The following is a 16,336-nucleotide window of genomic DNA, read 5'->3' on the forward strand; positions in this document are numbered from 1 at the left end:
CATAATTTTAACTTTAGTAAAGTAACAATACCATTTGTTTTCAGAATACCTTTTATATAAATATAACCTTTTTTGAGATTCTAGATAAAAATAACTAAAGTACGTAGACCATGTTTCGCTTGTCGACGAAAAAATTTAGAACGATTTTGGGTACGTAAAAAAAATAAACGAAAATTACTGGAAACATGACAGACAAGGCGTCTCTTCTATACGAATATTCTTATTAAACAACTATGATTATAAAAAAGAATCGGTAAAATAGCATAAGGGGAGGGGAGGACGGGGTTTTGGCGCAGTATCTGGAGCAGACAGTGAGTTGGGAGAAGTTAGGCACCGTTATTTATATAGGTATGTATGTATGTTCAATGTACATATTGATCGCCTCCCCGGGCCACTCGCCACTATGATCTCACCTCCATCCTCTGTGACTCCCTCCCCCCTCGCCGCCTACCGCATAGCCTCTAAAGCCTACAACGAACCGACTGTCGGTGTCGAATATGCCCAACGTGACGAATGATTAAATATTCTTAGGTTACTTTAGAATTAAAAACTTAATTGGGCGCTAAATAAGCAAGATGTTTCGTTTAATATGAAGCAATTGACTATAAAATTAATGAAGTGGAATTTCAAAAATCTTTCTCTAACTGAACACATCTTAGTAGGTAACAGAAGCAGTATAAAGTCCTTACGCAAAAAATTACTTCGCCCATTTCTTTTCGGGGTCTTAGAAGTATATGTATTAAGGTTTCAGTTTATATAATGCACGTTTAAACTTTGTAGGCGTATTTCATCACGTTTATTTTTTTGTTACATGTTACATCTGGTGAAAAAGAAAAAAAAAAAACCGAGATATTTTCATTCAAAATTTAAAAAAAGAGTGTAATATTAATTCAGTTAATAAAGTGAGCGCCCACCTCTTTAACAGGATGGTAAAAATGATCATATATTTAGGTAAGCAAAACGTGTTCCTTGCAGCTTGCTTGCTAGGAATTTAAACAATATTTTAAGATTATAATCGAATCGAATTATAGGTCGAAGTATTTGCCTGGTTTAGATATATGTAAAGCATATTGTTATACTTATTATATACAGTACAGTCGATAGTCAGTTATAATATCGATGATATAGAAATGGAAAGTATCGATATTATTAAAGTATCCGAGGTCACCGCTCAAATATCGACAGACTTATCAATGCAATATTGCCTTGCAACGTACGTTATACGCATTTGATATTAAATGCATAACGAAACCAATGTTAGTATGTGTTATATTAAATACAAGTTGATACCCTGATGACCAGCACAGTTACGGATTCAAATCCAGTCAAACATAGTTTTTACCTGCCTGATTTGCACTTATAACATCTTGACATCTTTGGTGACGGAAAACTTTATGAAGAAACCTGTACGTTTCAAATGTATCAGTATGAAGTCTGCATACGAGCAGATGGATGGCGTAAGCTCTGAACTTTGACAAATCCCTTTGGGATCCTTTACCAAGCGATGGGACATTTACGTGTTACTGTTACTTTAAACATTACGCTTTGGTATACCCGTCATTCGATTTCATTAATTAGTTTTGGCGTAACTAAGTAACAAAATTGAAAACAAAAAAACCTTTACATTTATACTAAAAAAGATTAATATTTTATTTTAACGTCTACTTTAATATTTCAATTACCGCCTAACTATTACAATAAACGTGAAATCGATTACTATTTACGCTGTAATCTTTCATCTTTCTGTCATCTAATGTCATTCTAATAGAATTTCAAACTTCTGAACGTTTGAATTGAACTATCGAGACACATACGAGCCAATTAAGGGTCTGTCAAATACTTTTTTGATGCAGTTACTACAGCGCGCCGTGAGATATGAATTAGTGAGATGCATAAGCAAGCCAATGATTATGTAAATATTAGATGAACGATACTATCGCTATTTCATGTTAGCCAACCTTGTAGGTTTTATTTAATTATAAACGTTCATAAAATAAACGTGTTTTAAGATGTTATTGTGTTCGGTGCTCTATTTATTAAAGTTTATTAAAATATTTATAACAATATACCTAATAATTTAAGCTGAAATTAGATATTAACAAGTCATTTTACGTGCAAGGGAATGGATATATATGTATATATATAAATTCTATTTCAAGGTTGTAATACTTAACTTTTTTAAGTTTCATCTTTTTTTTGTAACCTTTAACCAACTACGGTTATGAAATCGTATAAGGAACTGTAATTGTGACTTTCCCATAAGAAAATTAATTAAATAAACTATAATTATTATAGATTGTGTGTGACGTATGTTGAAAATATGTTCCCTTGTTTAATTATAAATGTATTACAAATTTAGGTTATTGGTGAAGACAATAAGAAGCTCGACTAAAACCTTCATGGGACTTGATACGTGCGATTTTCACATATGAGAAAATATTTAACCGGTTTCGATGATACTCACTCGGGCAGAGGGAGTAAATAAATACGTGATTAAAACCTGTTCACCGAACATGTTAAAATTTCGTTTTAACATTTTACATGAAAAGCTTCACGTTCCTGTCATCGTATTTAAAATCTATTTAGTTTTTGCGAGATAATTATTGAAAGTAAATGTCAACTACTTATTATAGAATAAATATTTATTCCTTTTAAAATAAAAGTAGGTATATTTATTTATAAATACAAAAACTTAAGATAACTTGAGTTTGGTTTTCGTTAAGTAAATAACTATGTTTAAAAAATATTTCGAGTCTTGTGACCTTGGAAATATTTTCATCTTCGACATCCGACATCCTCTGCTTGAGAAAAACTATAATTTATTACATTACTGTTATATGTAAAATAAAAATAAAATGATAATTATTAATGATCAAAACTCTATGTAACGAGCATGTTAATGACAGACGAGGAGACCATCGATACCATTGCATAACTCTCGCCTTTTTATGTCAGTAGCGAATACACTAACCGTACTAAACAACATTACGTAGGTACTAACTGCTAATAACATAGCCAAGCCATATTATATCTTTCAATTCTTTAATTTTGTCTTTAATGAATATAAAATAATTGTTATAAATAAATTTAACGCATGTTTTTTTTTTCATTTTAATTTTAAATTTATGTAACGTTATCATAAAACCAATTATTTAATGTTTATTTTTAATGTTTATTGAATGTTTAGTCCGACTATTAAAAAAAAAGGATTAACTGTGAAATCTTAATGAAATGAAATTCGAATGTATTCTCAGATTTATACCATGAATATGTTATGATGTATGATATAATAGAACAAACAAGTATTATTAATTTACTTAAGTATCAGTATATTCATAATTATGATGTCCTTTAATACGAAACAACAATACAGACTCTTTACATTAACGAACACTGAACGAACAAATGATTGGCAGAAAATTGTAGCTGACAATTATGCTGTGTGTACAAAGTGACAAATAAATTCACCGCGTGAGCGATATGAGTGAGAAGCGAGCAGCTGTTATTGTATACGGACAGTCGTGAGTCGTCGAGAGTTAGCGAGTGCAGAGCACTGGCGGCCGTCACCGCAGATAGTAGACACCCACCCTTGCAGCGGGAGTTGCGCCGGCCGCGCTCGTTCGGACGATCGCTCATCGCAAACGACTCCTTGAAATGCATCTTCCAACTCCGCTCCGTACCCCATTCACATTCACGTTTATCATCAGCACACAATCCAAACACTGACACCGACTATCGTCGCACACTTTTAGTTTCGTCTACTGTTACGAGAAGCGCTTTGCGCTATATTACCGATTTCGATATATAATATGGACCGATGAAGACGAGGTAACGAAACGTAAGTTTCATTAGGCGCGAACCTATACGACAATCGGCCCCGGGCGTGGACTGGCTCGTGATGCGAACGGCCGTCGCCGTCGCCTCTACCGCGAGACCGGACCTCGCGTCTCGGGGTGAGGATGCGGGAATCGGCTTCGGCGCAATACCCGTCACGAAAATAATAGGAACAGTGAGTGCACCTCAGAGGCGCGACGCGACGCGGTCGGTGCGAGCGAGACGCGGATAAACACCAGACTGTTTACTTACGGTGTTCGAGAGCGGGGCGCCGGGGCGCGGTGCGGGGGCGATTGCCTGCAATCCGCGCGGTGCAATTACTTGCTCGTACTCCACAATTTTATCCTAACATGGGCTCATATAAATATTTCAAATAAAAGTATAAAAGCCTATGTACGTATCAAATTGCGAATTGAGCCTTACTTTACAATGTGTATGGTATTCGTAAAAAGTAGGAATAATCAAAAGAACAAATTTTTAATAATCGTAAATTCAGTAACAGAGGAAATTAACCCCTTAGTGTTCGTTTGTTATGCTTCATATACAAATGTCTAGTAGAGTTATAACAGTAGGTGTATAATGGTTTAGTGGTAAGCAGTTGAACGATCAATCGGCGAGCCGTGCATCGAGCGGTGGTGACTGCATTCCGACGCCCCAGCCTCGTCCCGCGAGGCCTCACCCCCCATCCTTCCGGCGCTGGCCACGTGACGCGCCGATTAGCCGTCGAGTGTGCCACCGCGACCAAAATAGAGCGCACGCATACAAATCTCGCATCTCGTTCTACTTCACTAAGCTCTCACGCCTCTTTTCAGTCTCTTGTCTAACTTTTCCCGAACGCTTGCCATAAACTAACGTTATAGTTCAACTAGGTGACAAATGTTTGTCTTTAAATTCTAACCGAATGAAATCATCTATACGAAACAGTATTTTCATTTTCAATGTCAAGTTCCTTGATATTTACCTATGTTATGTTAATCATATTTTTTATTGCATAAAAAAACATAGACTAGGTATGGAATACATACAACCGACCCAATACCGAGGTTAGTTTGACATAAATAAAATAAAGCGAGGATATAATGGCACGCACCCAAACGGCAACACAGTTCAGCGGAGTGCCACAACACGGCAAATCGCTAGGGACCACTCCTGCGAGCGAGCTGCTTATACATTTCCTATACAACCTTCTCTCTAAATTTAATTAAAAAATAAAAATATAAACTGGGATATAAAATAATTGATAACTAAAAGCCACATTTAAACTCGATACATTAACAAAAAAAAAAGAACAGATTATTGTGTTCATTTTGATTAAAATAAAGAGTAATAATTACTAAACAGCCTTTAATTAAAGTAGGTAAATCGTTGGCAATCACGCAGTGTTACCGCATTTAACAAGAAAAAGACGACAGGATCAATACAGGCTGCAAAATGTACACGTGATCGCGTCACTATATAACAACTCCTACCACCGACCGCACCCCTAAACACCCACTGTTTCCCCTTCTACAAAAGTCGACACTAAAAGATTTTCTTTCCCTTCTCACTTATCTGAAGCTTCAGTGCAATCTATAATTGTAATTTACCGAAATAGAAACCATTGAAATTTCAATTTTTTCATCGAATTTAAAAATAATGCAATGCAAGAAAGATCTAAAGCCTCTTTAAAGTCGACCGCGATGACAACGCAAAAGAGGACAGCGAGAGTAATTTTTTTTAATTGTCGCAATAAAAACATAAACATCATAGTAAAATAGTGAAATACCTTGTGTATGATTATAAATAATACCCATTAATTAAACACATTCATAAGGTTCAATACAATACAAACAGGTTTTCGTGCTTCGGTCGCCATCTAATGGACTCAGATGCACGTTAATTGGGTAGACCACATCTATTAAAAATTAGATTATTGAAATTCTTAAAATGTATTTAAGACTTTCTTCTTTGGAATTCTTTTTTAGAATATATTTTTTAAAAGTAAAAATAAACTTTCAAAACTGTAACAATCACAGCTTTAGTTAAGTCTGATTCTACCGTAACATATGAATAAGACTAAATTCAAATAATATTATATTAAAAAACAAAAAGTAGACAAGCTATGAGAACCTAAAAAAGATATCAAAACTACACGCCAAAAATACACGATAAAATTAAAATGGCTTAAATAATACTAAAGAACCATAAAGTTATACATAAAAAATGATTGTGTTATAGGTATATATTGTTGTTTCAAGTATATCGAAGGAACACGATCGAAATATGCAGATAATAATTGATGTGACCCGTAAATAAGTAGAGGGAGACCTCGACTCAGTACAAAGAGTTTACTTGTAAATTGCGATCCGGTGGTTTGGGTCGATAAGCTTCGCGTCGGCGAAAACCGCAGAATGTAACACAAAAATATAAAAGTCCCAAAGACATTCTTAAAAAAAAAACTCGATGGTAGTAGTTACTACTAGTAATAACTAGTACGTTTTAAATCGAAAATATATATTTATTTATCTAATTAGGACAAATCTTTTGTAACTTATAATATTATTAACATTTTTAACATCTTATTTTGACGAGTAAAGCACAACATAAAACCGTTCTTAATTAAAAAATACGACTCAATTTTGAAGAGTTGTTATAAACAGATGGTATAAATTGCTTATATACTGTAATGTATTTTTATCCACGATAGAGATGGACTACATACTAGCAGCGAGAGCAAGCAATACGATACTATGAAATATATAAAGAACACCTACTATATACACTATATATACATACATACGTACGTATTATTCACAATGGCCACGTCTTGTTTCTCTACTTTCTAGTTCCAACATAGAGTTACGAGTATAATATTATGTACTTTTAAATATTGAACGCATTTTATATTATATAATTTCGTGTCATTATGCTCCAACAAAAACACCGAATGAACTCTAATTAAAGATTTCTTGTTTTGCATAATTAATTTAAAAAGTAATTATTATAACGCAAAAGACATTAAGCTAATTTATTGAATATAAAAAAGGAATAACTGATTAAAGTTTTCTTATGTAGCGAAATAGAGAATTTATCCAATCGTTCTTAATATTTTGTATACGAGTCAGAAATAAATGGATCTAAATGCATCGTCCAATTCAACAGTTCAAATTGTAAATTGCCACCTATTTATCAGACACAATTACTAAGAGTGAGCGCGGCATCAACTTTCTATTGCTAAGTCAACTCGCTCGTCGTTTCTTTTTAGCGTCGACCACTTTTTCACTTGGCTAAGCAGTGAAAAACTGGTATATTCATTCGACGGAATTGGTGGCAGGCAACAGCGATGCGCACAAGAGTATTTGCAACGGATGCAGCAAAATGAACGGTTCAATGACCTCGAGCGGGTTTCACTCGTGCTTGTAGAGCGGCGCCCAGCCCAGTTCAGTGGCCCTATTATGTGTTAGACTTAGAACTACAATTTTGCTATGTGTAAATAATATGATGGTTTTTGCTGCTGCATAGTAGCTTCGACGGCACGGCGCAAATCACAATTCGTAAGAATAACTGGAATATTAACTGTAATGCATATTTGTCACGACAAGTTCTTATTTATACTTCAAAAATGTATCGATATTTAGCTTTACCCGTATAGTACAGCTATGTACATATGACATTATGGAAATAATATATTTGTATTTTATGAACATTTAGGTCCCTAAAAATATACAAAAGAAATGCTACGCTCTTCCCCTAAGCTGTCACTGAACGTCAAGGTCACAGGGGTGCGCATGTGCCGTGCTTGATTTCAAAGAGTAAAGATTTTCTTTGGAATAATAGATATATCTAATCTTTTGTATCACTCTTATGTTTGTAAATAATCTTCAATCTAAAAATATTATTTTTTGTTTTTTGACGAAATGTGTACTAAGAGTCTTCAATAAATCAATACTAGTTAAATAAATAAACACCATAAACATTGTTTTTTGTTTTATTTTGTTTGTATTCGACCAAGCAAATACTTTAGGAAAGAACATTGGACCATTGCAAATAACTTATTTATATAAATAAATATTTAATCAAGTGTAAAAATAATGGTTAGCACTTTGTTGAGAAAACGATGAGAGCTCAAAAGACAGATAGAATTGGGAACGAGTCTGCGGGTGTCGGTCCCCGGCATCGATCCATGTCTTATATACCCGTTTTACATACTTCCTCGGCCCTCGCGACTCGCGCTCTATGTAAAAGATCCAACCGCGATGCGTCAACTGATGCACATGCACCGCGTCATAGAGTAAACAAGACCGGTATACATAAGCAGTTGTTTCATGGCTTAAATTCCATATATTTTTCACGCGACGACGCGTATGTGTGTGTTATTGTGTATGCAGTCGAATGAACTGTAGCTCCTTTCATTACGGATAATATGACAATCGAGCTTGTTTTCCGTGGCATTTATACGGACATTCAAAAGCGGTATCGATAGCAATTTCTCAAGCAATTATTTAAAAATACGCTGGACAATCGTTCCGTAGATTAATCTTAAAAGGAAAATTTTAATACATCAAAATAAGCAGGTCATGTATTTCAAAGATATTTGCAATGTTGTTTAATCGGATACACTTATATGTTCGAATAGTAAACAGTTAGGGCTTCCGTGATGAAACACGACTTAGAATTTAAATTATCAGAAGCAACAAATATACAACTAGCTGTCACTTAGTTTTCAAAGACGATAAAAGTGATACTAGTTTATTGTTTTGTTTTTTTTTTTTAATAATGTTATAATAGCAATGATATCTGTACTTGTTAAATAAAATGTATATAAAATATAATTATAATGCTGTAAATATTACATGATAAATTTATTTAATTTTAATGATATCATTGCATAACTAATATTAAAAATGGCAAATGCAAAGTGAATATAGAGGTAAAAGGACAAGTAACAAACACATTATATTTAATGCAATAAGCGAGTTATTTGAAACACACATACTTTAAAAATAGCCAAGTTGATATCCTCCAGCGAATCTTACATCTAGCGACACCATACGAATTGGCACTTTAAGTTATTCTGAATAAGGAGAGACTATAGATCAATAGTCAAGTTGGAACAATCTAGAATCTTTATTGATTCGGGTGACGACTCATCCATGACGCTGTAACCACGTGACATTATGTTAAGGGGATATGTCGAGGTATTATTATCAATTTATAGCGAGGCGCAATTTACAGAGAAGGCGTCGTAGGGTAAATGAAAATCGATACGCTGCTCGTTAACCTTGAATTTATCATGTTGCTTACTACAATTTTTAAACGCAATAATAGTAAGTAGCGTGTATGTATGTATCCACACAAGAAACCAATCACGGTGTTAACTGATTACATCAATAAAGTTCATATATTTCATTTACACTTATATTGCTGTTGGGGCTTTGTCACATCTACCTACCAACTCAGCTCAGTTTTTTCACTACCAGAGCAATTTTAGGCACTAGGCCGAACAACATAAGATTGACAGTGGATACATATACGTAAGATACAACCTAGTTATCTATGTGCAGAGACGATCACAGTCGTCCGTCTTTATTTATATTATAAAAGACAATGTATTAACGAATTTAATACTGGATTAAAGTTGAATATAATCTGCACTTTCCAGTATTATCACATGAGTGAATACATACTATTTATTTTAATCGTGTATTATTATTATTATACAATATAATTAACAAGAATATATTTAAATTGTTAATTACGATAATGAAGTTTCTTGTCATACATTTAAAATCACCTGCTAAGATGAGGAAAGGTGCACGAAAATTAAATATCAGCATACATATAATATTAGCATAGATTATATTGTTCCATTATTCTATACATTTTTGCATCGTTATATTCTTTTATATTTTAATAATTGATTTTTTTTTCTATAATTTTTTTAGACGACAACGTAATTACAGAGGGGAAATTTTGTTTACCTATTTAATATTTGTATTATTTATAATATTCACCTCATTGGTTATATTGGTTTTATAGACATTTGTCAGATCAGACGTCCCCAAATTGTTTTTTGTGACGTAAAGCTTGCCATGTTTTTCGCTTTTCGGTAGACCTTCTTGCTTAGCTAATATCAGCAGGTATTTAAAAAATGTTATATGGGCAAGATCAAAGGCAACTTAGCATATTCATTAACGTGGACCCCCGTTTACATCTCACGGATCTCTGATTCTTTTTCGTTCACATTAACGCCTTGTAGGTCGTCATCGGCCCCTGGGGGTCAATTTATACTACTTTGGATATATTTTATCGAGATTTACAACATCTACTCTTTATTATTTAGTTAGATTTATATATTATCAAAATCATTTTACTTTATGAAAGCCCATCTGGGTATATTCCACAACATCAACATATATTCAATCAGCTGCCGTCAAACAACAATTATCATTGTTGCGGTTGGGTGGACAGTTGAGTGAGCCAGTTTAAGTACAAGCACAAGGGACATCTCAGTTCCGTAGGTTAGTGACATATGGGCCATGTAACGAGTGATAATTATTTGTTATGACATTCATCTATTTAGGGGTTGGTGATTACTTATCCTGAGATGGTCTAACTGCCCGCTCGCCTACTTATAGTATAGTATAAAAAAAATATTTACTCCGCGCAGATTTATCCGTGTTACGTGTAACGATAGTTGATTCGTCGCCTTGAATCATATATAATAAAAATATATAATCCCAAAAAAGTGGAACTCACAAAAATGCTTGTTGTAATATTGAGTTTAACCATAAGACCTCGGGTACATTTATGCGATTTTGAAATAGGTATAGGAAATCAAAGTTCTCTTATAAACATTTTTTCGTAAAATTTCGCAACAACAGTCACGTGACACTAACAAATATGAAGCAACAATGCGTGATGACAGAATGAAGGCGACACTGTTTTGTTAGGGTTCCGTTGGTAAACTTTGAGCCTGTAAAAGCTACGTTTCCACATAAATAGTTGGCAAATTGTCTTTACTGTTACTGGTTCTTCCGAAAATCACAAAAATGTTGTTTCTAAACGTTTGACATCGAGTTAAAATAAATCAACGTAGTCTCTAGTTAACAACAATCTGAATCTACCAAGACTACGTCGACAAAATGTCATTACTAAATAATATTATTACCAGCAGCCGTAGCGTCAGTTATTTCAAATAATAAGAAACGGAAGCTATAATTCTGCTATAGAAATATTGGGTACGACCAAGTCTCAAAGAAGACACATGCGCGAGGGGTTTAAGCTATTGAGATACTTTGAAAATAGGTGACCTGTATTCGTGACTTATTAAATCCTTTTTTATATGATTCACTTCACTTTAGACCAATAATGTCATATTTATAGAAACGCACACCTTCCGAGATGATTGTTTTTAATTCGTGTACTTCCTCAAAATTAGTTCCTAAATCTAATTAGTATTAATAATAATATTTTAACGGCCTCACAGACAACAACGCTCCATGATAAGCGCTCAGCTTTCGTTAAGGATAAATTGGATTCGATTCGATCACAAAAATAACCATAAAAGCATTTAGTAATACATTTTTTATTTACTTAACATATTTTCGAACAAGGTAAATAAAAATAAATATAATATAAGTAAAATTTATAGCCTCATGCTAAATACTTGACTTCTATTTCTATATGTATTCTACTTTTGGTGAAATCGCTGCAGGACATTTTGGCGTGAGTGGTTCATGTTCTATATGTAGCACGGTGAGTGGTGTATTCTGAGTTTGTTGTGTCGCCTGTGTTGGGTATTCTAACTGAGGTGAAGGTGGTGATGCGTATTGTGGCGATGGAGCGTGTGTATGCATAAGCGAGAAACTTGAATTTGATGAATGTGTTGAAAACGGGCTCATTTGTCTAGCAGCAGGATAGTCATATTTTCCGATGCTTGCTTCAAATAAAATATTGGATATTAAATGCTCTACAACGTTTTGGGCATAGCTTGATTTTAAGGCTTCAATTTTTGCTGCAACATGTTCCCCAAAAATCGTGAATCTATTGCGAGATTTCTTCGTCTGAAATTCTTTTAATATATCATAAGGCCCTTCTTGTTGTTGCTCATAATTTGGAACCTTCCTTTTTGACCCTTTTATATTTTTTCTAATATCTGACAAGCTTAAATATCCTGATTGTGGATCTGGTAGTGTGGTATCATTTGCGTTCACTTCATTTCGTAATGGACTTTGATTATGAGAACTTTCTTCGCCAGCACTTCTTTCTAGACCAGAATCCTAAAACAATAATGAATATTAAAAAATATGTTGACAGTCTTCCAAAAAATCGAAGAGAGAATACTTTCCGCATTGACTACACACTAACTATTATGGAATTTCACAATGATTAAGATGAAAAACATTTTATGGTTCAATCACCAGATAACAGCGAAAGCGAATTTGTTCATTTGCTTATATTAATGTTGGCGGCGATAGTTTTCCATTGTTATCTAGGATGCAATGTCAATAGGTCACAGGGATTAATGCCATATCCGAGTTCCCCTAAATTTAATAAAAACGTTTCTAAAATGACATCAGATCTGTTGTTTTGGATAGACCAAACTATTGAGATACAAGGTTGTCTGAAAAAAGGCGAATTAATTTTACCGAGAGGAGTTGTAATTGATAACGTTCACAAAATAGGTATATTGGAAAAAGTTTTAAAATAGTCCCCGTAAAAGAAACTCTATCTATTTGGTATCGGACATGTAACAGAGGCGGAATGAATGTACTTTCTCAAGAAGTGTGTTATGTATGAACGTGGAAAATAAAGTAAGAACATCTAAAAGAGATGGATAGAATGGACGGCACAAGCGAGAAGGAGTAACTGAAGATATATACTGAGCAGTGAAAATTGGATGAATAGACGCGAAAATGCCTGTGTGGCGCAGTCCGCCGACCTCAAACAAATGAGATAAGAGGCAATTAATGTTGTTGAATCAGTGCTAATAAAAATATAATATAATATTTAATGATGACTGCACGAATGATGTTAGAAAAAGTATTGTGAAATAATTGGTATTATTAGTTGATATATAATAGAATTTGCTTTGACCGTTCGAAAACGCAGGTAATTGTAATTGTTTGTGATTTATACAAATAAGGGTTGCTTATCAAAGCTTACTACTACTTACTGTATACTGCACACGTCTCTATACATTATGCCCATAAGCAAATATTCTTTTGGGTGTCGGCTACATGATAAACAACAATAATAATACAGTTCCATACTTACATGTGTTTCATTTAATCCCCTTTCAACGCATATCCTGGGTTCATTTCTGTCTGTTAAAAAAAGAAGCCGTTGGTAAGCAAACCACCTAGGAGTTTCGGAAGTCGAGGAGCCAGATTTATTGTCCTCTTTTAATTTCTTTTTCTCTCTGAAAAACTGTGCCGTCAAATTTTTAATTTTCCTTTGAATTTCAAGTTCGTGTAGCCCCATAACATCACTAATAGTTTTCCATGCGTCCTTTTTCTTATTTTTATTTTTATAATCTACATCACTCGAGTCCCATAGTACACTTTGATTGTGATATAAATCTATTAACGTTTCGGTTAATTCGTTCGTCCACGATACAGACATGTTTCTGTTTCCAACTGATATTCCCAACTGGGCAAGCGTACACACAGTAATTAAATATCTGCAGCAAAGCGCGTATTCCTTCGATGTTTACCGCCTAAAACGGAAACACGGTTCTCGACATTTGTTTACTATTTTTGTTGACAATTTAAGGCAACTACAGATACTTTCGTCACCAACGCGTGATGATAACTAAAGTTGCAAAAAGACGTAGCTATCAGCTATTTAGTTCACAAGGATAATTGGAACGCGTTGGTAACAAAAGTTTATGTAATTACGTTAAGTTGTCAACAAAAATTGTTAAAATGTGTCTAATTATTTATCGTGACTTTTTGAAGAATAGCAAACACATATATTGCCAACTATTTAATTGGGAACGGTACATAAACTCGTAGTTATAACCAAACCGACATTTTCGATATAACTTGTTTCCGAAGCCAACTTTTAACTATTGAATGACTATAGTTTTGTAATGTTTACAACAAATAAGGTATCACATTACTAAGTATATATTACGACAAAATAGTTAAGATATTTATGTATTTTTTATTTTCATTGTTGTAAACTTTTACTTATTATTTTTATACCCCTCCGATGTCATAAATACAAAATTATGGAATATACGTCTATAGAGCGATAGATATATTTAAAAAAAATCACGTATATGACAAATAAATAAATTTTTGTCGTAAATAAAGAAGCCAACTATATTTTCGAAAACCTCAGTCACGAAGAGAGTGCCGCGCTATGGGTGGGACATTACAAGAAAATACTCTTTTAAAAAAAAAGTACTCAATGTGTAGACAACATAAATAAAACAACATTCGCTTATATTACCGAAATTAATAAATTTCATTTAGTGTCAAGTTAATATTTACCTAATGCTATAAATACAGCATGTATTTCTATTAATGTTCTTTGCTTAACAATAAATTAACATTAAATAAAGTCTACATAAATTATACACATGTGTGTATTTATAAAATTTTATGTTTTATATCGCACAGAGATATCAAAACAAGGTTCAATTTGTTATCTCTATATAAATAGAAATTATAGTTACAAAATGCAACTTATACTATTGCTGGTGTTTTATTTATTGTTAACAAAACATTGCTCCTATTTGTGGTATTAAATATGATTCTTTATGGTATTCAAACACAAAATAACAGGAGATAGCAAACAGTTACGGCTGTCCTTAAAATACTTTCACTATAGTTACTGAATAAAATTCACTTATTCTTTTTCAAAACTCTTAAAGATTTTTTTATCTAAATAAACACACACTTCAGAAATGTTTGGCACAAATATAATTTATTTTAAAAAACTGACTTAGACGAGAGAAATTATTTTAATTAAATAATGATTGGTTTTCTGCTCTCACATATAATATTTAAGTACATGACTAATATGACTAATAATTATCTACTAATGAGATTGAATGGTAATTGTTCAAACTTACCTGGGTATAGCACCTTTTCAGTCATGCCGACGGGTCTAATGTGTTATCCATTGAATCCTGCAAGTTGACAATATATATATATATACTTAACTTGAAAATAACTAAAATAATATATTTAAACAATAGATAGTTTGAGAATTTTGATGGCATAACTCTCAATATTAAAAAGTAGAAATGTTTTAACAAAGGTTTATATAGGTTTGTTTTAATACAATTTGTCAGCCTTGTATAAATTACGGATAATTGCTTTACTAAGTATCATTTAATATAATGTATGAGAGTTTAGGAATATTTGGAAAGCAATAATTAATTAATACATAATAAACTTTATTCACACAAAACCAGAAGCAATAAATTAACCAGATATACTTCAATAAATTAGGGTTGCACTTGCAGAGCTTCAAAAATCATTTATTTATTTACTAGATATTTTTCATAGTAACAAGTTTGAAGTGTTATAGCAAAAAAATATACATAAACATATAAAAATAAATAATAGATGGATAGCCACTGACAGGAAATGTTTGCGTTTTTATGGAAATAATGAATATTGCAATATTTTATTATAATTTTTGATGTGGCAATTTTCACTATTTATTACCTATAAAAATTGCTACCTTATTATAAATATAAATTTACATATAAATTGCTCTTTCCTTATTAGTGTCATGAAATGAAGATGACAAATAAAAAATTTAATACTTACTACAAGAATAATGAAAATGAACAGATGCTTTAAAAAACGACAAGATGCAACAGTACAAGAACATTTGAATATAATATTTACTAAATTTTGTGTTAAATACAGACGTATAAAGATTTCTATAAACAATAAAGCAAAAGATATAGATATTCTTCCAAATTTAAATACAAATAAAAGTAAGTACAAAATGATATTATAATTTTGACATTTAGATAATCAACGTTATGAATGAGAAATGTTACATTTACCTTTCTCGTTTGAAATATTTAAAACAAAATATACTACGTAAATAAAATAATTTAAAAAAAATAGACTACATTAAAATATAGGTATACCAGTAACTTCGTAGTAAGTTTCTAATTAATTTTCTAACCTTTTCTAGGACGTGAGTAGTCAAGAAAAATCCTCGTAAAGGCACTATGCTACCAAAGTAAAATATATCAATCACACTGTTCATTTATTAAAGTATTCTAAACCACGACTTAATAAAATGTCACTGCAATAAGTGCGAAAATGGCGACGCATGGATTTTATTGTAAACAATAATAGTTCTCTAATTCACCATCAAAACACATTTATTTTGGTTAAGTAACAAAAAAGTAATTAATATCTCAACAGTTAATTAATAATTTAATAGGTCTATACCAAGTAACAAAAACACTAATATTTATTTGCAAATCAAAATTTGCAACCACAGTACAGATGTCGACAAAATGATAGGTATTGAGATAGAT

The 16,336-nt window shown here is 32.6% G+C and overlaps 1 protein-coding gene across 6 annotated transcripts in view; it reads right to left on the minus strand.

Annotated features, from left to right (window-relative positions):
* The window catches only part of LOC125064847 (serine/threonine-protein kinase tousled-like 2), a 33,584-nt gene extending 17,248 nt beyond the window's left edge, over positions 1-16,336 (minus strand). Inside the window, exons 1-3 of one of the 6 annotated variants that reach the window (XM_047672119.1) lie at positions 12,999-13,009; positions 11,977-11,979; positions 3,588-3,972 (exon numbers count right to left, since the gene is read on the minus strand). In XM_047672119.1, the coding sequence (XP_047528075.1) occupies positions 3,588-3,660 (73 nt within the window). In that variant the 5' untranslated portion in view covers positions 3,661-3,972; positions 11,977-11,979; positions 12,999-13,009. Of the gene's footprint in view, positions 1-3,587; positions 4,120-11,976; positions 11,980-12,998; positions 13,010-14,899; positions 14,957-15,975 lie in introns of those variants that run through there. The other 5 variants (XM_047672120.1, XM_047672124.1, XM_047672123.1 and 2 more) reach the window with 5 other exon arrangements.

The sequence above is a fragment of the Vanessa atalanta genome, chromosome 6, assembly GCF_905147765.1.
Source record: "Vanessa atalanta chromosome 6, ilVanAtal1.2, whole genome shotgun sequence".
NCBI lineage: Eukaryota > Metazoa > Arthropoda > Insecta > Lepidoptera > Nymphalidae > Vanessa > Vanessa atalanta.